The 23,813-nt window shown below is 40.4% G+C and overlaps 1 protein-coding gene across 5 annotated transcripts in view; it reads left to right on the forward strand.

Moving 5' to 3' along the window:
- ADAM12 (ADAM metallopeptidase domain 12) overlaps positions 1-23,813 on the forward strand; it is a 319,646-nt gene that overhangs the window by 33,559 nt on the left and 262,274 nt on the right. For all 5 annotated transcript variants that reach the window (XR_010589306.1, XM_042855394.2, XM_005281905.5 and 2 more), the window contains one exon: positions 960-1,093. Coding sequence is in view for 4 of the 5 variants with exons in the window: in XM_042855394.2 (XP_042711328.2) it covers positions 960-1,093 (134 nt within the window). In the remaining variant the exon portion in view is untranslated. The remainder of the gene's footprint in view (positions 1-959; positions 1,094-23,813) is intronic.

The following is a 23,813-nucleotide window of genomic DNA, read 5'->3' on the forward strand; positions in this document are numbered from 1 at the left end:
TGTCTGATCATGCCAACATGCAGCTGAGAGGCAATGATCCAGCCCCCTGTTAACTTCTTACCTTGAATATGGAATAATAATCCTGATAAAATTTGAACTATACTGCCTCATCCTCCTTCACATCCCTCTTTAAGGCTCTCCTTGGCCATGAGGTCTGCAGAACCCAATCTGTTGATTGTGGCTAAACAGACCAGCTATTCCACTTGCCCTTCTTTCTTCTCCTACCCCAAATCTAAAGACACAAAAAATAAGTACAATATACGTAACTAACTTAACAGTGCCAATTCTTTACCAGGTTCGTTGCTCGTCATGTTGTAGCTCCATGTCCTACCCTTTGTCTGTGTCTTTAGACTGTAAGCCCTGAAGGATAAGGATTGTCTCTTTCCTGTGTTTGTACAGCATCCAGCACAACAGGACCTCAAAACTGATCAGGAGCTTTGAACACTACCCTAATATAAATATTTACTATAACTACTACCTCTGTGTCATGTTAAATAGAGGCTGCTGTTATTAATTAATTTCTCTGCTTTGCAGTATGGAATTGGGGGTGCAAATGTTATGAAATGGCACCTGGGCTGCACATCCTGTTTTAAGGCTGGGGGTTTCAACTGCTCACGAGCTACTGCTGCTCTTGTTCTGCTACCTTGAGCCACTGAATCCTTCTTTTCATTCTCCCATCCAGCCTCTATTTTCATTGCATTTTTTACAGAAGTGCAAAGTTTGCTGAAAAGTAGAAATAGCCTTGACAGCCGGAGGGTTCTGTCCCCTGTTCTCTTAGAATTCAGTGAGGATTTTGCCATTGATTTGAATGGAAAGAAGCATCTGCCCGTTATGTTTTAATATTTCATTCTTCCTTGAACTCATTGTGTTTTGAAATATTCTGCCAAGTCACCTTAATAAGGATTATGTTGTCAGATCCTATTTCCTACTAACACACAACTTTTTTTTCTCTATCCCAGGAGAGAATGCAGACAGTAAATTGGAATCCTCCAGGCAACAGATGTCAAAGAACCAGTCAGAACATTATGAGATAATAATTCCCTACATTTTGAATGGAGAACAATGGAAACCAATAAATAGCATTGATTCAAAGGTTAGTTTTCATTTTGCTAACTATTGTAGTACAACACTATGCAACAACTGAAAGACTTTACATGAAAACAAATGACTATACTTCACCACTAAAATGTCTGCCAGCTAGACATGATTATTTGCCTAATTTGAATGAAATCTTTTTTTTAAAAAAAGTGAGATCTTTGAGTGGTTAAAATGAACACTTGCCTCAGTTCAAAGTGACGTTTTATTTTTGATAGCAAAAAGTTAAATTTCAAGAAACATAACTACAGTATTCTGAGGCTACATCTACACTACAGGGGGGAGTCGATTTAAGATACGCAAATTCAGCTACGTGAATAGCGTAGCTGAATTCGACGTATCGCAGCCGACTTACCCCGCTGTGAGGACAGCGGCAAAATCGACCTCCGCGGCTTCCCGTCGACGGCGCTTACTCCCACCTCCGCTGGTGGAGTAAGAGCGTCGATTCGGGGATCGATTGTCGCGTCCCGACGGGACGGGATAAATCGATCCCCGAGAGGTCGATTTCTACCCGCCAATTCAGGCGGGTAGTGTAGACCCAGCCTGAGAGAGGTTAACATTAATTGCTTGAAATCTATTGACAAGTTTTGACAAACATTTGTGGTTTTTTTGTTCTTCAGATAGGAATCTGGAAAAGAAAGCACAGGGATGACTTTGGAAGGAAGGAGTTTGAAAGGTCACTTAGAGAAATGGAAGATTTTAGGAAGGTTAGGGAATATATTTTTGTAAAAGACAAGACTGGGCTTAGTAAAAAGTCAGTGTATGCAACTGACTATATTCTACTTTTATGCACCCACTCCCTCACAAATCCTGGGACCATTTACCCCGGAGTAACTTAGAACATATATGTAGGTTCTCTGTGACAAAGACTGATCCCTGTAGCTTACAGTAATGTTGCTTGTTAGGGCTAGTTCAAGACATTGCGTATCTCCCATAGAGAGGTTTGTGCCTAGTCATGCTGCTCAAGGAGCAGTCAAGGGAATGTAGTCCACGAAAGCTTATGCTCTAATAAATTTGTTAGTCTCTAAGGTGCCACAAGTACTCCTGTTCTTCAGTTTGCTCCCTGCTTTCCTGCTTTGCTTCAGGGGGGAAATAATCTGTAACTGGCTGTAACCAATTAGATTGCTTCCCCCTTAGCGGTGGCTCAGATCTGGTGGTCAGCACTGTAGAGGAAGGTGGAGCCAAGCCACTGCCTGTTCCCAGTCCCACCCACATTTCACCCCCCCTACATGGAGGAGGAGGACCAGCCCCACTGATCTTACTCTCCCCTCTCATGCACACATTGGTGATGCGGGTGGACTGCACAAAGGAGTAAGAGGACATTTTATGCCCCCTTAGTCTTCTGCATGGGCATATAGATCAAGTGCCCAACTTGCTCCCTAACTTTTGCATGCAAATTTTTGTTTTGTTCCAATTCACTTTTTGAATTATTCCAAAAGTCATGTATGAAAAATAACGTGTAAAATGAAACAGAAGCTTAGCAAAAAAAGTAGAGTTGTACTGTAATTTAAAAACCTTTTACAGCGAAATTGTATTAAATTACCACAAGTGCTCTCCTTTTGAGGGATACTGCTTTTGAGTTGTGCTAACTAGCAATTGACAGAAGTGGATGTGAAGAGATTTTAAAGCAATGGATGAGACTTCTTTTAAAAAATTTCATATTTAAATTTTTCTTCCTTTTTTTAATTTTTTTTTCAAATTGGAAAGAAAGAATAGTCATATCTTTTTTGAATTTGAATTTCTGCCCTGACAAGACTGATGTTGTTGTGAATCTATAAAAACATGTGAAATATTATGAGAGAGAACTGGGATGGCTTTGTCCTAAACGTATGTGCAAGTCTATTTTTAGAACATTTAATTGGAAACAGACGTTCTCCTTGTAGAGTACTTTAGGCTGCTGTAGTTTTCTGAAAGGGTTACAATGGAGTACCTTTTATGTGAGTAATGATAATGATTTATATCATTAATTTGTTTCCCAGATTTGCTTGCAGTTTAAGATGAACATTAGAAAAGATTTGTGGTTTGGTAGAGAGATCCATTTGCTGTGTCAGCACTTCTTAAAAATATTTCTCTTCCATGGAAACTGTTATAAATTAAATACATAAGTGCAGATCAAGCTGTGGGAAGAACAACAATGTTATACGGGTTGAGGGAGAAAAATTATGAATAGCTTTTCATGTTATTGATCAAAAGCAGGAAAGTTAAACAATGTGTTGGGAGTTAAATAAGATCCTTTGTTCTTTATCTCTTTTGAAAGTGTGCCACCATTTTTGTTTTGTTTTACTGTATATTCTAAGTGAGAGGTAACCAGGGGAGTTACACTGTAGTAGAAAATATAGAAAGATAAACAATTCAGTCATTCTGTGTGTGTGATACTGAAGTATTAGTTACTTGGGTATGTACTTCAAATTAGATAATTACACTCCACTGTATTCACCCAGGCAGTAATCTACTTTGATCTCAAAAACTTTAAGGTAGGTTGATCCTGCTTATCACTTGTATTGGAGACCATCGAATTAAACACGAGAACTGTGTTGGTCATTCAGTAGATCACACTAGCTCTGCCCCCTCAAGGCAAGGTTCTCTACTCAGGTATTCCAGTGCTTGGTGGAGATATGCCTGATTTACATTGGAGTATCTGAGATCAGAATCTGGTCCTGAATTAATACTGAAGCAGTGTCTCATGCAAGGGGCCACCCATGCAGAATAACCAGTAGAATTGTGGCGATAGAGCCCAGTCTTGCTGAACTAAAATCAGTTACACTGTCATTGACGGCAGTAGGACTGGGACTCAAACTCTCAACAATAAAAATTGTTAACCTTCTTAATTGCAGCCTATTTTTTATAAATATAATTGACACATGAACTTTCAAGGATACTTAACAATATGGGAAATTCAGGGGGAAATTATGAACCATTTTCAAGCAAGAGGGGATTAAAAAAAGTGGTAGGAGAAAAAACCAAAATTTCAAATCAGGATAATTTGAAATGATCTATAATTCAAAATTAATTTCGTGATTTTTTTTCAAACTGTGCAGAAACAAAGTAAGATTTTTATAATGGAACTTGGAACATTAATATGGAAATGGTACTGCTGCTCTGTAATATATATATTTTATACATATCTACATACATATACCAACTTCTGAAGTTAGTCCAATAAAAGATATTACCTCACCCACCTTGTCTCTCTAAAGATTCACAAGGCTTTTTTGGGTAAGAGTAGAACTGTTAGCCCCTGTGTTCTGACTAACCTCCAGTTTGGGTATTTAATTCTGCCCAACTACATTCCTTTCTTAGTTTTAAGTAGATATAGTATATTTTTCTTGTGCTGCCCTAGGACACAATCCTGCAGACACTTACTCCCAGGAGTAGTGTCTATTATTGTGAGTAATCCAGTTGTCTCCAGTGGAACTACTTATGAGTAAGGTTATTCATGTGTGTGCTTGCAGATTCAGGCCCCTAAACAGTTGTGCGGCATTGCAGTGTGCTTTTAAGCAGCTGCCACATTACACAGAGATATGGCTGCTTTTTAGTGTTGGGAGAAATTATTCCTATATATGTGTGCATTAAAGAAGGTGCTGATAGTGGTATTATATTTTAAGACTGAATTCCAACTTCCATTCTAACTCCCCCTTTTTACTTGTTCATAACTTTCCCTAACAAATCCATTTTAGTGCTGACATTTTCCATGCTTGGTCTCAGCCCAAAGGTGTTAGCAAAATCATTTCAGACGCTTTTGTGTTATTCAAGTGAAGAAAAAAATACTCTCTCCCCAGTTGCTCCAGGCTGAATTTTTCCTTCAAATCTGTTTTGAGACTTAAAAAATCAAGCCAATTTTGATGAAAGTTGGGCCAATAACTTTATAGTGCACAGTAGGACTTTTAAAATAAGAACTTTAAGGGACCATCTGCTTGGCCTCAACCTTCAGTCCTATACCTGGGGTAATAACACCCTATCGGTTAAGTCTGTAGGCCAGTTCACTGAATCACAAGGAATTTTGAAAGTCAAGTCATGATGCCTGAGTTAAAAATGGCTCTAATTGGAGCTGGGGCCAGAGCCAGGGTCAGGAGCCTGCCAAGCCTATCATTGCCACAGGGGAGAGAATTGCCAGGCCATCGTCAGACTAGTTTAATAGCTCTGCTGCTGAAGCAAGTGGAGCATGTAAATCTCCAAAGCCAGTAAGATGCAAGTGGGTGGTGGGAAGGAAAAAGCCTTAACTAGTGGGAACAGAATGGATGTAAAGAAGGCAAAGTGTGTGCACAGGTAGCATTGTGAGCGGTTCTTCATGGTTTTGTTCGTATGAGTGTTCAATATCAGGATGTGCATACACCCGCCTTCTGGATCCAGGGCCAGCTCCAGGCACCAGCGCAGGAAGCAGATGCTTGGGGCGGTCAATGGAAAGGGGCGGCACGCCTGGGTCTTTAGTGGCAATTCAGCGGCGGGTCTCTCAGTCCCTCTTGGAGGGAAGGACCGGACGCTGAATGAAGCGGCGTGGTAGAGCTGCCTCCGAAGTGCTGCCGATCGCGGCTTTATCTTTTTTTTTTTCCCGACGCTTGGGGCGGCAAAAAAGCTGGAGCCGGCCCTGTCTGGATCAGAGATTTTTTTTGTCAGCAGTGTCCGTGGGTCTACATCTGTGCCCAATGCATCCTCTGACTCTGGTATGAGGGTATAGAGCAGTGGTTTTCAACCTGCTGCCCAATCAGCACACAGCTTCTGCCCGTGTGACAATCTCAGGGCTGTACAGGTAGTATTGGATACGGCCCACATAACACATTGTGTATTGGATACGGCCCACATAACACATATGTGGCCCACAATGGTAAATAGGTTGAGAACCACTGGTATAGAGGGAGGGGCGGACCCCTGCCTCTGCAGCTCGAGACAGAGTGTTGTGGTGTCTGCTAGTTAGCTACACAGCTTACTTTGTTTTATTCTTTTATTTCTTCGTATTCCTTTCTGTTTACTTTTATTGCTTTGTTTAGTTTTTTAGCAGAAGCTTGTGCTTTTGGGGGCCTCCCCTTCTCCCCACCCCCATTTCTGTATGGTCAGGTCTTCCTTGGCCTTGTCCCTGTTTTGTTTGCAGCCTTTCCTGCACAGGTTATGCCAAAATCCCTGGGTTTAACAGCGTGTCTTTTTCCCTTAGTGACAGGCATTTCAGCTGCCTCAGAGAGTCCCACATCCTATCTAAGTTCCAACTACAAGACCAGATTTACAAAGCTGAGCGAAGATAGACTCAAGCCACTCCTCATGGAATGTTCCCTGAGACCTGCTGGGTCCATCACCACCCAACTCTCTGGTATGTTGGCCTCAGCCACTCAAAGTACTCTGATGATTTCTCCAGCCCTGATAAGCAAAGGCCATGGGGCAGCTTCAGATACTTCAAAGCCTCCTAAAAGGAAAAGCCCCAATTTCCCAGCGGGAGACTAAAAGAAGGGAAAAAAAAACACTTCTGTGGCCAGGGAACAAGGAGACCTTGCATCCTGGTGCAGGTACTGCCCAGTACTGAGATACCAATACTTGCAAAAAAGACGTCTGCCATGCCCCACACTGAAAAGTCTTCTGGCAAGCAGGCCTGCATGGCACTGTTGTCGGAGCCAGGATCAGAGCCCTGCAAGCACAAGGACTCCAAGCGCTCCTCAAAGAAATTACCTTTGACCCATGTTTTGGTACCATCTTCCTTGGGTCCTGGTCACAAAGAGTATAAGAGAAGATTCTTCTGTACCATCTCTGGTACTGCTTTCCTGAATGTTGTTTAACATGAAATTATAGCAAGTTACATATGGCAAAATGATCTTGCCAATTCCAATACCAAACCTCCTTGAGGCCGTAGGACCACCCAGAAAGAGGTCCAGATTTCTAGTAAGGGGACCTCATCTATGGTGACCTCCCAGTCAGTGATAATTTTGACCTATTGGTTGGGGGTCATGAATCCCCCCCCCCACTCTGGATCTCATGCTGCATGCAACCACCCTATGGAAACAGTCTCTCCCATTTCCTACCTATCTGAGAGCTCATTACTTCAGACAGATGGATCCTAGAAGGGATATTCCATCCAATTCAGCTCCATACCCTCTCCTTCCCTTCCTCTGTTTCTATTTAGGGACCTTCTCACAAGGGTCTCCTAAGCAGAGGGTAAATCTCTCCTGCTTCTGGGGGTAATTGAACCCATTCCCCATAACCTGATCGGAAAAGGGTTCTGCTTCTGGTACTTCTTGGTTCCCAAAATAAAAGGAGGCTGGAGACCTCAGTACTCTGAATATCTTTATCCTTACATAAAGGTTCAGGATGGTAACTCTGGCAACGCTAATTCCATCTTTAGATCCTGGCTACTGGTTCGCCCTAGTCCTCCAGGGTGAATACTTTCATATAGCTATGCATCCATCTCATTGGCATGGATCATTACCAGTAACTTCCCTTTAACCTTTTGACTGCCCCAAAAATGTTCACACAGCTCCTCGTGGTCATTGCAGTACATCTTCATCCATCTTTCCCTATCTGAATAATTGGCTGCTCAAGAGTTGTTCCTTTCTCGAGGTGCAGTCAGGTACCAACAAGGCCATAACCCTCTTCCGCTCTCAGGGCCTTCATCTCAATGTGGAAAAGTCTCTACCTGGACATCTGTAAAATGCATAGACTTAATCAGAACCATTCTAGACAGCTCAACTGACAGAGTGTACTTGCCCATTGATAAGTTCACCACAATATCCAGCCTCATTTCCAGACTACAACAGAACCCACACACCACAGAAAGGGCTTATCTTCAACTACTGGGCCCCATGGCAGCCTGTACATTCATAACAGCCCATGCAAGACTACATTCTCTGTGTCCTGAAACCTGGCTCAGGTCTATTACACTCACAACAAGAACACTTTTCAAATGGGTGGCTATACCTCAGAGTTTTTGAATGCCTGAACTGGTGGAAGGAGCCTTGCAAGATTTGTATGGGAGCTCCATTTTTGTGCCCTCTCCCACCAGAGGGGTGTCTCTGCTGGATTAGGGTGCTCACCTATAGGACTTCAGAGCTTAGTGCAAATGGACTCCCCAGGAGTCATCCCTCCATATCAATTTTCTCAAACTCAGGGCAGTCCGCTACGCTTGCCAACACTTCCTACCTAACATTGGAGCCACTCGTCAAAGTAATGTTGGACAACAGAGCAGCTGTGTACTATATAAATCGCCAAGGAAGAGCAAGATCCCAGTCCTTTTGTGCGGAGTCAGAAAGCTATGGAATTGGTGCATATCCCACAATATAGAAATCTCAGCGGTTTATCTGCTGCGTCTGCAAAACATCATAGCAGATTCCCTGAGCGGACGTTTCCTTTAGGATCATGAGTGGGAACTCAGCAATTGGGTTTTTCAGGAGATTTGTCAATCCTGGGGTCTTCCAGAGAGAGATCTCTTCGCAACATTGTCCAACATGAAGTGCCGGTGTTTATGGTTGAGGGGAGGGCATGATTGCCACTCAATGGGGACATGTCCTCCTTACCCCTTGGCCTCACCTTCTGCCGTACACTTATCCTCCAACACCATTTCTCCTCCAGGTTCTGAACAAATTAAAACAATGGAGTATCTGTAGGGACAATAACTCAAAGAAGGAGAGTTTTACTTACCTGTACAGTAACTGGAGTTCTTCAAGGTGTTTTGTCCCTATGGGTGCTCAACCACCCGCTCTTCCCCTCTGTTCCAGAGTCCTTGCCTCTGCACTTTGTGTTTGAGAAGGAACTGGAGCGGCAGTGGGTCTGCCCCTCCCCATATACCTGCATACCAACATGAAAATGTGTAGGCATAGGTGCGGACATGCGGACCCTGATGACAAAAAATCTGAGTTCATGAGAGCATGCTCATCTTGACCTTGAGCATCGATAGGGACAGAACATCTTGAATTCCAGTTACTGTACAGGTAAGTAACTTCTCGCACATCCTACAGTACTACACCACAGAGATGTGCATATGGCTAATGCTACTGGCTGTGGACAAAACACAAATGGGAGGGTGTGAAAAAAGGCATAGCCAGGCCAAAATACCAGCCATCTTCACACTGCCATAGTACGTGCAAATCACCATCCAGAGCAGAGATGCAAGAACATGTTCCCTGCAACACGTTAGGCTGTCCCAATGTAGAATCCTACCCTCTGCCGACAGGATTTCTGTTAGAAAGCAGATACCTGCTGAGGCGCCTGGCTTTTTGTCATTTGGCCAGAATTTGGTTCAGTTCTTAAAGCACTTTGGGATCCTTGGAGCTGAAAGGCACCATGTACATATACGATATGATTACGTGTGCATATGAACACATGAAATAGTCCCCATGTCTTACTAAATGAGTATATCCTCGAGTATATACTCAAAATGTGAGCTACTTTCCCCCCCAATTTTGTGGCATAGCACGTGAGGCATTCAAATGCTGGTTTTCCCTTTCTCATTCTTTTTGTAGCATTCATAAGGTACCCCATTGGCATTTTGGGGAAATAGGCACATGTGAAGACTGCAACAGGAGCAAGGGCCAGATTTACGAACGTATTTAGGTGCCTAGTGGGATTTATACAACTGTCTAAGTAGGCTGGATACCTAATTCCCATTGGTGTCAGAATGGAAGGCAACGGGAGTTAAGTGCTTGGCTTGCTTAGGTGCTTTCGTAAATCTCACTATGTGCCTATTTAAATCTTTTTGTACCCAGATACTTTTGTAAATCTGCCCCCTGGTCTGTAGAGGTGGAATATTAGACTACTCCAAATGTTTTTTTCCCTGGTGTCATCCTTGGAGAAAAGTTCCTCCTTCCTGTAGTGTTTTTATATGGTCCCATGACACCTTTCTGTTAACTTTTCGCACTCAAACTTCCTTTAAGCTGAGCCTTTCAACTGTCAATGCCTGTTTTCCTGTCAAGTGGCTATGGTTTGTCTTCATTACTGTTAATCAGCCTAAGCCTCACTGCTGTGTTTCAAGAGGTTCTGATATATTTACATAATCTGTCAACATAGGGAGCATCCATGGATGTAGAGAAAATAGTTCGTAATGTTATAATTTGGGACACACACAAAGGATAAGAGAGAAATTGGTCCCTGGTTTCTTATTAAATGGTGTGAGTGGTCATAAATAGCTAGACACACATAACAAACAAGCTTCAACAGACTATGGGCCTAATTCCGCCTGCTTTAGGCACAATGAGTATTACCGTTTTGAGTAGTGCCAGTGATTTCAGTGACTAGAAGGAACTACTTGAGAAGTAAGGTGTTCCTTTAGTGTGCATAAGGATGGGAAAATTGGACTAATAATTAGAAGGAGGAAGCTCAATGAGTCTCCACAGGTGGAGTTTCTGTCCTCTCTATGGTGAGTGGAGGGGTTGACTCTGCAGCATAGTAGGCAGAGGGGAGACCCACCAAACACACTGACATCATGAAATCTGCAGGAAGATCCTTTGGATCTTGGAATCCAGGCAGAAGGCATGGTCATATGGTCATTTGTGTGAATCTCCACTGCCTCCACACAGCTTCTTACAGTGACCAATATGGTTCTAAAACTCTTTGCTCAAAATGGGGGGAGGGGAGTCAGCAGATGCATTTGGAGATGCATCAAAAACATTTTCAATAGAAAAGAAATGGACAAAAAATGTTTGATAAAAATTACTTTCACTAACATATCTTATCTAGGGCTTTATTAAAAATAGAGACTCTTCTAACTCTATTAGAATGCTGTAGTGTGATTATGACTCCAGTACTGCTGACTGGAAAATCCAAATATAGTAAAAATTCATTATGACTAGAAAAAGTGGTTTTGTGCTGTTAAAACTGCCTAACCAAGTTTTAAACTCTCAAGGCCAGATCCTTAGCTGGTATAAACCAGTGTAGCCCCATTGTCTTGTGCTGATTTACACCAGTTGAAGATATGGCCCTCAAACTTGCAAAACAAAATCTGGGAGAATTAAAAAAATACTTGGAAATCATAAAAATTTAGTTTCATTTCTCATAGCAACTTTCTTATATTTTTTCCTGGTGTTATACTTGAACACAAACTCCAGCTCCGAACTGCCATGATTAAGACCAGCTATAAATATGTAGTTAAGCCATATTTCTTCTATTCTTTAACTGTAATTGGTGTCACAACTCAATAGGTTGTGCATGTAAATTGGCAAGAATATCATCATTTTCTATTTCTTAGTGTGTATTGCACTTGATTGAGTTTAGGAAGAAATAGTTTTTGTATTTCTCCTTGCCTCGGTCATTCAGTTCTTTACAAATTACTCTGATTAACACATACTACATTCTTGATGATCTGCATGTAATCAGGATAACCTTGAATGTAATTAATAGTTGTCAGAGGATGTGATGCTATTTCACAGGTTGAGTTTCAGGCTGAGGTTTGAATAAAAAAGTTGGGTTGTCCTTTTTGCCTGCTTCAATGTGCATCTCTACTGTGAGGGCCCAATCCATTGCCTGTAGAAATGAATGGGAAATTGTCCACGGACAGAAATGGTAGCTCAATTGGGCCCCAGTGGAGGGTTCAGGGAGGAATGGGAAATAACACTGATGTGGAGGAATGCAGGTAAACAGGTCACAATAATTATGCAAGGTGATCCCAAATCAGAGAAACTCTGAATTTTTATGTTGTTATAATGTACCATTAATTTAGGGTTTGATCTTACAAACCCATCCTTACAGGAGAAGTCCCATTAAAGTTTTTCATACAGCGTATAGCCCTCATGCAAGAGATAATTGTTTTCATTTGCTTCAGAAGAGCTGTGAAAGAAGACGATCTGCCCTTTTAAGGGCAAGAGGCTTTTTTGTCAGCCCTGTTTAGTTAGCCCCACCATGCTTCACCTGGACAGGCTATGGGACTTAAAAGGAAGAAAGCCCAGCAGTAGAGGGTGGTAAGGGTAGCAGAGAGTGGTTAGGCTCCTGCAGGAGACCCTGAGACACAAGGGGAGAAAAGACTCCAGCTAGGTACTGGTGGGAGTGGCCTGGCAAGGAAGAGAAAGTCTCCAGGCAGGAGGATCTGGGAGTGGTTGACTGGAGAGGGGAGTGCACTAGCTAAGGACAGAGGCCAGCTTTGTAGGAGGCTGGGCACAGAGCCTGGCTGGGCTGAAGAATCACTTGCTGCTATGTTTTGTTTTATTGGACTGTATCAGGTGGACTCTATTACCCTGGAAGTGGTTTAACATTCTCAGAAAACTTAACTGGAGGGTCAAATCACTGCTATGACATAAGCAGGTCGCAAGCTGACAAAAGGGAAATTGAGGCAGAGCTGCAGAAATACCCCATTCTGTCATGAAGTGGTGCTCTGGGACTGTGTTGTACAAGCCCCATGCTGCTCCTTCTCAGGTACATTAATTTACAAAGCTTAGACTTAGAGTTGTGTCAATGGGGTTTATGCAGCTCAATCTAAGCAACTCTTTGAGAACTTAGGGGACAATGTTCCCATCTGTGATGTTGCATACTTTAGAGGAGATACCAGTAAATAGGATATCTGAGCCATTAGCAGTTATTTTCTAGAAGATAATAATAAGGTGATAGGTAACAGTCACCATGGATTTGTCAAAAAAAAAATCATGTAAAACCAACCTGATAGCTTTCTTTGACAGGCTAACAAGCCTTGTGGATGGGGGGGAAGCAGTAGATGTGGTATATCTTGACTTATTAGTAAAGCTTTTGATACTATCTCGCATGACTTTCTCAAAAACAAACTAGAGAAATGCAACCTAGATGGAGCTACTATAAGGTGGGTGCAAAACTGGTTGGAAAACTGTTCCCACAGAGTAGTTATCAGTGGTTCTCAGACATACTGGAAGGGCATAATGAGTGAGGCTGGGCTGGGTTTGTCCCATACATGCCCTGATGAGGTATGAACTGCTCTTGGAGAGTTTTGTCTGGTCCTGTTTTAAGCCACGAGGACACATTTTCAGCCTCATAACTATATACATGAAATTACAACCTATAACATTACTATAATAACAATTACTATAACAACAATGCTCAGTGCATCATGAGCCTTCCGAAGACACCCGACATGACAAACTTTGCATTGGAAACCACACAATCATTTTATAAAGATGAACATGGGGTGTAGGGTATTCCCCCGATGTACAGAGAGTCACAGCAATATAATGTTATATTACTTTATAATAATATAATATAATATATTACTTTGCATTTATCAACATTGAATTTCATCTTCCGTTTTGTTGCCCAGTCATCCAGTTTTGAGAGATCCCTTTGTAACTCTTCACATTCTGCTTTGGACTTAACTATCTTGAGTAATTTTGTATCATCTGCAAATTTTGCCACCTCATTGTTTACCCCTTTTTCCAGATTGTTTCTGAATATGTTGAACTGCACTGGTCCCAGTACAAATCCCTGGGGGACACCACTATTTACCTCTCTCCATTCTGAAAATCGATCATTTATTCTGCTAGAATGAGCCCTAAGAAAATTGTAAATAAGTATTTACTTAATTTTGTATGTGTACTTAATTTTTTTTCATTTACAACAAAGGTTGTTTCTTTAAAAACTTGGCTCTCATTGTATTTGTAGCATTCCACATATTTAGTAGAGGAAATATAACAATGATTATATTAAGTTACCAAAACAATTTACCTTTTTTAAAGGTAATCACTCCGCTTTCCTTTTAATGTTTAGTGTTGAAATAGCAGCCATTTTAATTAAATAGACATTCATTACAGTCTACTAAACCCTGTTACAGAATGTACCCCTGTATTTACACCTTATACACTATTGCAATAACCTTTGTACAAAGTATGCTTTGTAAGGTATCATTTGGAAACTCATAATTTGCTGATCAGTATCATCCTGATAAAATATGCGTGGTTACATTGTATGTGAAGTTATAAGATTTCACTGTATGGTGTTATTAACACATGTTCCAAAATGAGATTGGCGCACAGGTCGGTCTCAAACAAAGGAATGTGTGGTCTGCTTAGTTTGCATTTAAGCAGTAAACAGAGTCATCAAACAGGAAGGGAAACAATGGAAACTCAAACAAGTGAGTAAAAAGCTGCAGGGAACATCCTTCCCCATTGACGTTTTGTCTCCTGGTATCCAGCTGGAAATATTTTTCAAGAAGGGTACTCAAACTATAAAAAGGCAAACACTCCACGGTACCCTCCCCATCCCCGTCCATTGCATTATCTATGCCTGAAGCAACAAAGAAAGCCTTCATTGGATTCTGGAAAAAGGGGTCCTGACCTAGAGGGTTTGGTTAGTAAGACTGCTGAAAGAATATGTGAGAAACTTTGCCTGAATCTGTTATAGTTTGTTAGGCACCAGAAGAGTTTTAACTTTATTTTCTTGTAACCATTTCTGATTTTTATGCCTCATTACTTGTATTCCCTTTAAATGTATCTCTTTTTAGTTAATAAACTTGTATTGTTTTATCTAATCCAGTGTGTTTAAATTGAAGTCTTCAGAAAACTCCATTTGGGGTGGTAAGTTGTGTGCATATTATATCTATTAGAGAAATAACTGACTTTATATAAACTTTGTATTGTCCAGGACAAGGCTGGGCAATACAAGACATATATTTCTGAGGGAAAACCTAAGCTTGGGAGTGTGATGGGCTCACCCTGCAGAAAAACCAAGACTGGTAGAGTCACAGTGTGGCTGGGTGGCAGCAGCACAGAATCAGACATAGCTGGGAGTGACTTGCATGCTGGAGGCTGTTTGTAAGCAATCCAGGCTGGAGACTACAGTAGCAATACATTGTAAAGGGTATCCCAGGTTAAAGGGCAGGAGTGACACAGGTACTCATTAGTTTGGATTGTAACCTGCTATGTCTCAAACCCATATTTACAAATCAAGTAAAAGCTATTTATGTCCCATAATGAAAGTGAGTCAGTATCAAACTTCAGAACTAATAGGGGAACCAGTTTGGCCTAGTGGATAGAGCAGTGGAGTGGATGCTCTTCCTGGTTTTGCCACTGGCCTTTTGGGTGGCCACCCTCTCCCTGCCTTGGTTTCTCCTCTGTAAAATGGGATAATGACACTGAATCATAAACTCATAGAATATCAGGGTTGGAAGGGACCTCAGGAGGTCATCTAGTCCAACCCCCTGCTCAAAGCTGGACCAATGCCCAACTAAATCATCTCAGCCAGGGCTTTGTCAAGCCTGACCTTAAAAACCTCTAAGGAAGGAGATTCCACCACCTCCCTAGGTAACCCATTCCAGTGCTTCACCACCCTCCTAGTGAAAAAGTTTTTCCTAATATCCAGTCTAAACCTCCCCCACTGCAACTTGAGACCATTACTCCTTGTTCTGTCATCTGGTACCACTGAGAACAGTTTAGATCCATCCTCTTTGGAGCCCCCTTTCAGGTAGTTGAAAGCAGCTATCAAATCCCCCCTCATTGTTCTCTTCTGCAGACTAAACAATCCCAGTTTCCTCAGCCTCTCCTCATAAGTCATGTGCTCCAGCCTGGATCTCCTTTGCACAGCATTTTGATATCTACTGATTAAAAGTGCAATATAAGAGTATTATCTGCTTTTAAAAAGTGCCCAATGCAGTACTTCCCATATTAAACTGCAAAAAAAATGGCATCCTTTAGTACCTACATGCTAGGATCCTCTTAGATCTCTCAAGCTAGGGAGTGTTGGACTGGAGTTCTTGGATTGGAGATGTCAGAGGACTATTAAGAAGTGGTGTTGGTAATTCAGTAGGGGATATTGTTTTCCATGAGTCAGTACTGAACCGATGCCCCAGTTTCAACTGGATATAGTATTCATTTCCTGCCTCTAAACTGTTGGGGTACTGGGAGATGTTAAAGTGTTGTTGGGTTTCATCCTAGAATATGGTGCAATGGGTTAAGTTTGTAAAGTTCTGTGGGATGCTTAAGCTCTATATAAAAGGACCTTGTTATTAAGAGGCATTGCTGCTTCAATATACAGAAAATGGGGGACAGGGTTATATTAGATAATTTATCAGCCTCTTCGTCAGCATTTTGCAGTTTCCTGCAGGGTGAAAATCTCTTCCATAAGCATATGTCATGCTGAGAAGTTTGGCTGGAACTTAGTCCTACTTGGCCAGTGCAGGTTGGCAGTGGTATGATGGTCTTGGCCAACTCAGTTTTCCCACTGATCCTACTACCATAGTTGAACCTGCCAGAGATTGTTGTATCTGGTGGTGCTCCTCAGAGGTTCTTTGTCACATTTGTTGCCTCTGACCCACCAACTATGAGGTAGTGTCTCAGACTTAAGGCCCAGAATCTGTTAATACATTCCTATGTAACATGATGTAGTCTAATGTGATGTTCTTTAATGTGAATTTTCAGACTGGTATTAAAAAAACCCCAAATCATATTTTCCATCATAAAGGGAAAAAGTAATTTTGATCTTACTTAGGAATACAGTTAATGCCTGTAACCCAGTAACTCTTTAACATCATATTAAAAGCTTCAGCTAATTTGCTGCAATTTAGTTGTATTATAGTGTGTGTTAAAATGCTTGTACTGAGACATTTTCATATTGAATTAATTTAGCCCATTCTTGGCTATTTCTTTCTTGTAACAGACTCTGCGAGCGTAAAGTATGAATTTCGATGCTGGAAAGTAAAGTCTTATTTTATTCCAGCTGTGAAAATGTGATCTTTCCTCTATAGGCAAAAAGGAATGTCTCCCATGTTCATATGCTTTCATGGTAACATACTTTTAGTGCTTGGTAATAATAAAACACATGGGCTGCCTCTAGTAAAGTTGAATACATTCTAACTGCTGTGTAAGGTTCTCTCCTGTAATAATAAACCTTAAAGGTGATGAGTGCCCTGAGCTCCATCGCAGCTGAGAATAGTATACATCTCCCAGAATCAGACCCTTATCTCGTAGCATTCCACAGATTAAACTGAGTACAATGCAGCTTACTGTCTTTGAAGGATGAAGGGCTAAATTGAACCAGTAGCTTCAGTAAATCCTGCTATTGTAAATGTGATGTCTGTTTGATTTACAAGTACTATAACATCATCCCTGCTTTCTGAGGGCAGTGTAACCAAAAACATGCAAAATATATGCAGTTAATGGCTTATTCATGGCAGTAAGCTACAGTCAGTGGATGTGAGTAAGGTTATTTTTACAGTAGAACCCTTATTTTATGAATTAATTGGGGACTGAGGAATTCATAAAATGTAACATCTGCAGTCCAAAGTACAATGGGTATGGTGCATAAGTTGCAATATTGTGCACTGCATCACTTTCTTCTCATCCTTAAAACCACTTCAAAGTGATTTCCAGTGCATCGAAGGCATCGGAATGTAAAAGGATGTCAACTTTATCTTCATCAGCAACGTCTTTATGTGATTTTTTAAAAAAATTATTTCCCCCCCCATGTTTGAAAGTGGTTTGTATAACTGGTCGTTTGCAAAACTGGCGTTCGTAAAATCAAGGCTTTACTATACTCTAATATCAGCACTAATATCAAGGGCATTACCTATAAAGAGTTTTCAGACCATGTTAGCAATTGGCACCTTTCTACAGACTGTATTTGTTTATTTAGGTGTTTGTTTGAAAGTAAGAGTCTTACCAAGAAAGATGCTGCTGACACATAGCTAGATCCCAGCTCGCTTGCATAGTTTCATTGAAGTCAGTGGGACTATTTGCATAAATAAGGCAGGCAAGGATTTAGCCCTCAGTTTGTAGACAAGTCTGACCTATGTTATAAAATGGCTTAAAACGCCATAATATAGTCTAGAATAGATCCTAGTTTTGTGAGTCATTTTATAACACAATCTTGGTCAAGTATTTAAATTGTATTAAAACTTTTCTACCGGAAACTGTTTTTGCAAAACTGATCTCCAGGAAGCTGCTAACACAATTAGTAAACTTTTTATATACATGGTTTAAAGGTGTTGTTGTTTCATGTGTTGGGGGATGCGGGGAGAGGGCGCTGTTAATTGTATTCAATTTCTGCCTTGAAGAAATTCTAAGTCCCTTTTTTTTCTCTCCCAGGATGTAATTTCAGAATATAGTTAAGCTTTAAAAGCTCAAACTGTTGTAAATGATGTAGATTCTGTGAAGCAATGAAGCTTAGTGAACATAAAATATGGTAATAGAATATAAGTTAATAATAATAAAGACTTAGGCATTGCGGGGTTTTTATACTTTTGCCTTATTTCACTTACTAAATCCTTTTTGCTACTTACTTCCATAGATTCCAAGGCCTCACCAGCCCACACCATCACTGTTAATAATTTGCATCTTATTTCCAGTCTGAATTTGTCTAGTTTCAAATTGCAGCCACTGGATCATGTTACTTTTCTCTGCTAAATTGAAGAGCCTGTTATCAAACAGTTGTTCCCCAGGTAGGTACTTATGGACTGTAATCAAGTCACCCTTTAACTTTCTCTTTGTTAGATTCAAAGAGCTCCATCTATTTAGTTTATCATTATAAGGCAGTTTTTCTAATCCTTTAATTATTCCTGTAGCTCTTCCATGAACCCTCTCCAGTTTATTAACATCCTTCTTGAACTGTGGATTCCACAAATGGACACAGTTTTCCAGCGGTGGTCTCACCAGTTGCAAATACAGAGGTAAAATAACCTCTCTACTCCGACTCCAGATTCTCTTCTTTATGTATCCCAGGCCCTTTTGGCGCTAGAGCCGCACTGGGGGCTCATGTTCACCTGATTATCCACTGTGACCCCCAAATATTTTTCAGAGCCACTGGTTCCCAGAATGGAGTCTCCCCCCATCGTGTAAGCATGGGCTACGGTCTTTGTTCCTAGATGTACACATTTATATTTAGCCATATTAAAACAGGTTTCAGAGTAGCAGCCGTGTTAGTCTGTATCCGCAAAAAGAACAGGAGTACTTGTGGCACCTTAGAGACTAACAAATTTATTAGAGCATAAGCTTTCGTGCACTACAGCCCACTTCTTCGGATGCATACAGCATATTAAAACACACACTGTTTGTTTGAGCCCAGTTTACCAAGCAATCCAGATCTTTCTATATCAGTGGCTTGTCCTCTTCATTATTTATCCCTCCCACAATTTTTGTGTCATCTGCAAACTTTACCAGTGACAATCTAATGTTTTCTTTCATATCATTGATAAAAATGTTACATAGCATGGGTCCAAGAACTGATCCCTGTGGGACCCCACTAGAGACACACTCGCTTGATGGTTCCCTGTTTAGTTTCATTTTGAGACCTATGATTTAGCTAGATTTTAATCCATTTAATGTGTGCCATGTTATTTTTCTATTTTTTTTAGATTTTTAAACAAAATGTCATGTGATAGCAAGTCAAATGACTTACAGAAGTCTAAGCATATTACATCAATGCTATTACTTTTATAAACAAAATTTCTTATCTTTTTTTGGTGAGATTGCAAGTTAGTTTGACAGGATCTATTTTTCATAAACTCATATTGATTAGCGTTAATTATATTTCCCTCCTTTAATTCATTACTAATTGAGTCCTGCATCGCCTGATTTATTATCTTGCCCAGGATCATCCTGTTTACTCTTTTTAAATACTGGCACATTACCTTTCTTCAAGCCTTCTGGAATTTTCTCAGTGTTCTAAAATCAACATAAATGGTAGAATGAGCTCTTTTAGAACTCTTGGATGCAAGTTATCAGGACCTGCGGATTTAAAAATGTCCAACTTTAGTAGCTGCTGTTTTAACATCCTCCTAAGATACTAATGGAATGGAAAGAGTGCTATCACCATATGATATGACTACATCATCTGTTTTTTCCCAAATACACAACAGAAATATTAATGAACATGTCTGCCGTTTTTGCATTATTATTGATAATGCTACCATTTCCATCTATTAATGGACCAATATCATTGTTATGTTTTTTTTTCTTCCTTGTATACTTAAAAAATCTTTTATTGTCCTTAACTCTGCTGGCCATAGATTTCTTCTTGTCCCTTTGCTTTCCTTATCTGTTTTCTACAATGCCTAGCTTCTGATTTATATTCGTTACTATCACCTTCTCCTTTCTTCCATTTTTGTTAAATACTATTCTATTTATGTTTTTATAGCTGCCTTTACTTCGCCTCTAAACCAGGTTGTTTTGTTAACCAATATCTTAAACTATGCTTAAACAGTTTTCTTAAACTATTCTCAATTTACTTTTCACTTTTTACAATTCACTTTTTTTTTTTGCTTAAATTCTTCCTCCAAGCTGATCTGTCTCAACCTTGTTTTCAGCTTTGTGAAATTGGCCCTTTTAAAGCACCAGATATATATAATATGAATCAATCTGGACTGTATTCTGTTTGCACATAATAAATGTGATTAAATCATGATCACTTGTACTTCAGTTATCATTAATTCTGTGATTAGTTTGTCTTTATTGGTCAAGATGAGATCTAATATACAATAGATGGCAAATTGTACATTTAAACTTAATAAACCTTGAATTCTTAAAATAACTTTTGATTTTGGGGAGAAATGTCACTTATTCCCTTGATTTCCTCCCACTATATTAACTTGGTCTTCGTAAAGGAGGAAGAAATAGGCTTTTACCTAGAGTAAAAAAATATATCCATTCTACTTTAAATTCCCAACCTATTCCCCTCCTCGAGTTTCAGATGAAGCCAGTGGGGTAGGTTCTTTAGATATAAGTAGGTAACTTCCATTAAATCTAATATTGCTGATGGTTGTTTATATTCTTGTTTTAGGACACTTCTGCTATGGACAAGGGTACTACCAATATCCATTTATTAAGCAAAATCCCAGGACTAGGCCCGCATGTGATTGTGATATTTATACGTACATTTGTTTTGCTTTTGCCAGTGTGTAAAATGTTAGAGAAGATGTGTCAGACTCCAATTTACAGAGGTTCTCATCCAGACAGATGCTTGTAATATTGCTATTTGGTGGTGCTAATTATAGTCCTATTACTGATATTAATTTAATTAAAATATACCCTTCACCACTTTGAGATGGGATTAGGCCAATCCGTATATTATTGGCAGCATTTTCAAACGGGGTTTAAAGTTAGGCTCCCATATTTCTTGATGTTCATGAGAGCTGTGAGTGGTTAATTTAATTTAGATGGAATATATGGGCCCAAAGAGGCAAAGGTATTAACATGACCCTGTCACTGTCCAACATTAAACAGTTTTAAACAAGATTTAGGGTTGGTATACAGAGACCTGAGCCTCTGCTTAGTAGCATGGTAAACACACCATTAAAATCCTTTTAACCTTTTATTGAAGATACAGAACAGAAGGGGAAAAGGTTAAAGCATTTGAAATGTAAACTGTTAAGTAAGGCTTTCATTTTAACAACATCCCATGTTTCCTTTCTCACTAACAGGACAGAAGTTTTTAAAAAGAACATCCCCCAACCCCACCCTGCTGATTTGACACTCTTTTAGATTGTATTAAAAATGGCAATAACTGTCCTTTTTGGAGGAAAGAAAAAGTTAGTTGAGATGGACCGGAGCTGCTGTTAAAGTCTAATCCTGTTTCCTAGAGGACAAAACAAGACACATGCACACTAAAGTGGAAAGAAGAGAACAGCAAAGATAGAAAATGCAACTTCTCTCTCTGGTGCATGTTGACTTTCACTTGTAGTCTGACACCTGGAAAAACACAAACAGAGCTCACAGTTTTAACAACTGCTCCAAGACCTGGAAAACTTTTATATCAGCATTGGGCTGTTTTAGGGTATTGCTTTTCGCTGCCTTTTCTGGTCACAGGCTCACAGACATGTTGCGGAAGATGCAGTTTGGATTAGACAGAAGGAAAAAGGAGAGGCATGGGAAAGAGAAGAAGTAAGGTGGGAACACATGGGTGGGGGAAGGGGGAAGACAAACTCAACATCCCAGATGGTGTTCAGGATTTGGCTGGAGCTGGTAGAGGTGATAGTGCCATCTGGGTCCCTGTCTTTGGCCTGGTCTGATCAGGACATCTCTCATGATTAAGATGACAAAGGCCCAGTGATATCACAGTGGATCCCAGGGCTCCAGGAGATGATGGGGGTGGCAGCCAGGGTAGTAAAGCTCACTCCTTCCTGTTGTCCCATTTTTCAGTCAGCCAGTGTCTGCTTCTTTCCTAATTTCCCCCCAAAATCCTTTATTTTAAGGACCTGAGAAAGGAGTGATGTGTGGAATAGCCTGTCCTCTTATTATTTGGTCCCCCAATTAGGCCTAATAGCCAAGGCACCAATTTTGGTTCACTGATTTCTGGTCCCACAATTATCTTATTCAGCATGCATGATCTTAACATAGTCCCTGAGTTATATCAGTAGGCCTTTTTGTTTGGACTAATTCAGTCACCCAGCAACATTTATCTTTATATTTGATTGGAACTTTTTGTAAACTTTTATCTACTTTCCCACAGTTATGCTCACAACTAGGGTAAAGCTGTAGGCCCACTTATTACAAGTGTACAGTACCTCAAAAGGGCAGGCCCCTAAAGGGTATGTCTACACTGCATTTAGACACTTGCCGCTGGCCTGTGCCACCTGACTTGGGCTCAGGCTGCAGGGCTGTTTAATTGCAGTGTAGATGTTTTGTCTTGGGTTGCAGCCTAAGCTCTGGGACTCTAAACTTGCAGGGTCCTAGAGCCTGGGTTCCAGCCCGAGCCTGGACATCTATGCTGTTGATAAGCAGCCCTGTAGCCTAAGCCCCCTGAGCCCGAGTCAGCTGGCATTGGCCAGCCACAGGTTTTTAATTGCAGTGTAGACATACCCTTAAAGGGCTTGATCCTGTACTCCTTTAAGGCAATGGCAAAACTGCCATTGGTTTCATGGGTGCAAGATCAGCCCTTTATTTAGGTGCCTAACTTCATCAACCAAAGTTGGACAATTCTTTTTCTTGTGAATCTGTGTGGGATTGCAAGGTCTTATGCGGCCGGGAACACAAGACCATATTCTAAACTGGTGCAAATTGGCATAGCTCCATTGAAGTCAATGAAGTTAAACTAACTTCAGCTGAGGAAAGAACAGGAGTACTTGTGGCACCTTAGAGACTAACAAATTTATTAGAGCATAAGCTTTCGTGGACTACAGCCCACTTCTTCGGATGCATACAGAGTGGAATAAATATTGAGGAGATATATATACACACAACGGCTGCTACTCTGAAACCATTCAGCTGAGGAATCTGTCCCATCATCTTTCTCTGTGCACTGTAGCATTAAGTGCACATTGCAGTTAATAAATAATATTAAGAATCTCTTCAAAGTTTGACAAATAAGAATGAGACAAAAGTTCTTACATTCATCAACCCAAAATAGCCTTAGCAACATTTCCCGCTTAAGGGGGCTGTTTTTCATTGCCAGGTATTGAACCTCTCCCTTTTTCAAACTGGAAAGGAGTTTCTGGAAATCAATCTGTCACAGGAAAAGCCAGCAATAGGAGCAGCATAATTCTATCCTTCTTTGAGTTCCACACAATTATATTCCTGTTTCTAATACCGCATCCTCCACTACGTTGACACAGTCATGTACATTTTCGGTCAGAGAGGACAGGAGTGGTATACTTAAATATCGTAACCAAATACAGTTTTGTTGGTTACAACATACAGAAACATTGTATAAAAGTCTTTTTTTTTTTTTTTTTTTGGCATTTATGGGCATTACTAAGGAAGAATTGGCAAGGAAAGTTGTCAGATGGAAATAAGTTGGAGAGGCTTTAAGGATATTTTTCTGTAAAATAAATGTCCAGAAGCTGTGTAAATGTACTTTTTTAAGTTAAACAAATTCCTGAAGCACAACAAATGTACGTTTTTCACTGAAACCATAACAGTAACAACTGCCCA

This window comes from Chrysemys picta, chromosome 7 (genome assembly GCF_011386835.1).
Source record: "Chrysemys picta bellii isolate R12L10 chromosome 7, ASM1138683v2, whole genome shotgun sequence".
Taxonomy (NCBI): domain Eukaryota; kingdom Metazoa; phylum Chordata; order Testudines; family Emydidae; genus Chrysemys; species Chrysemys picta.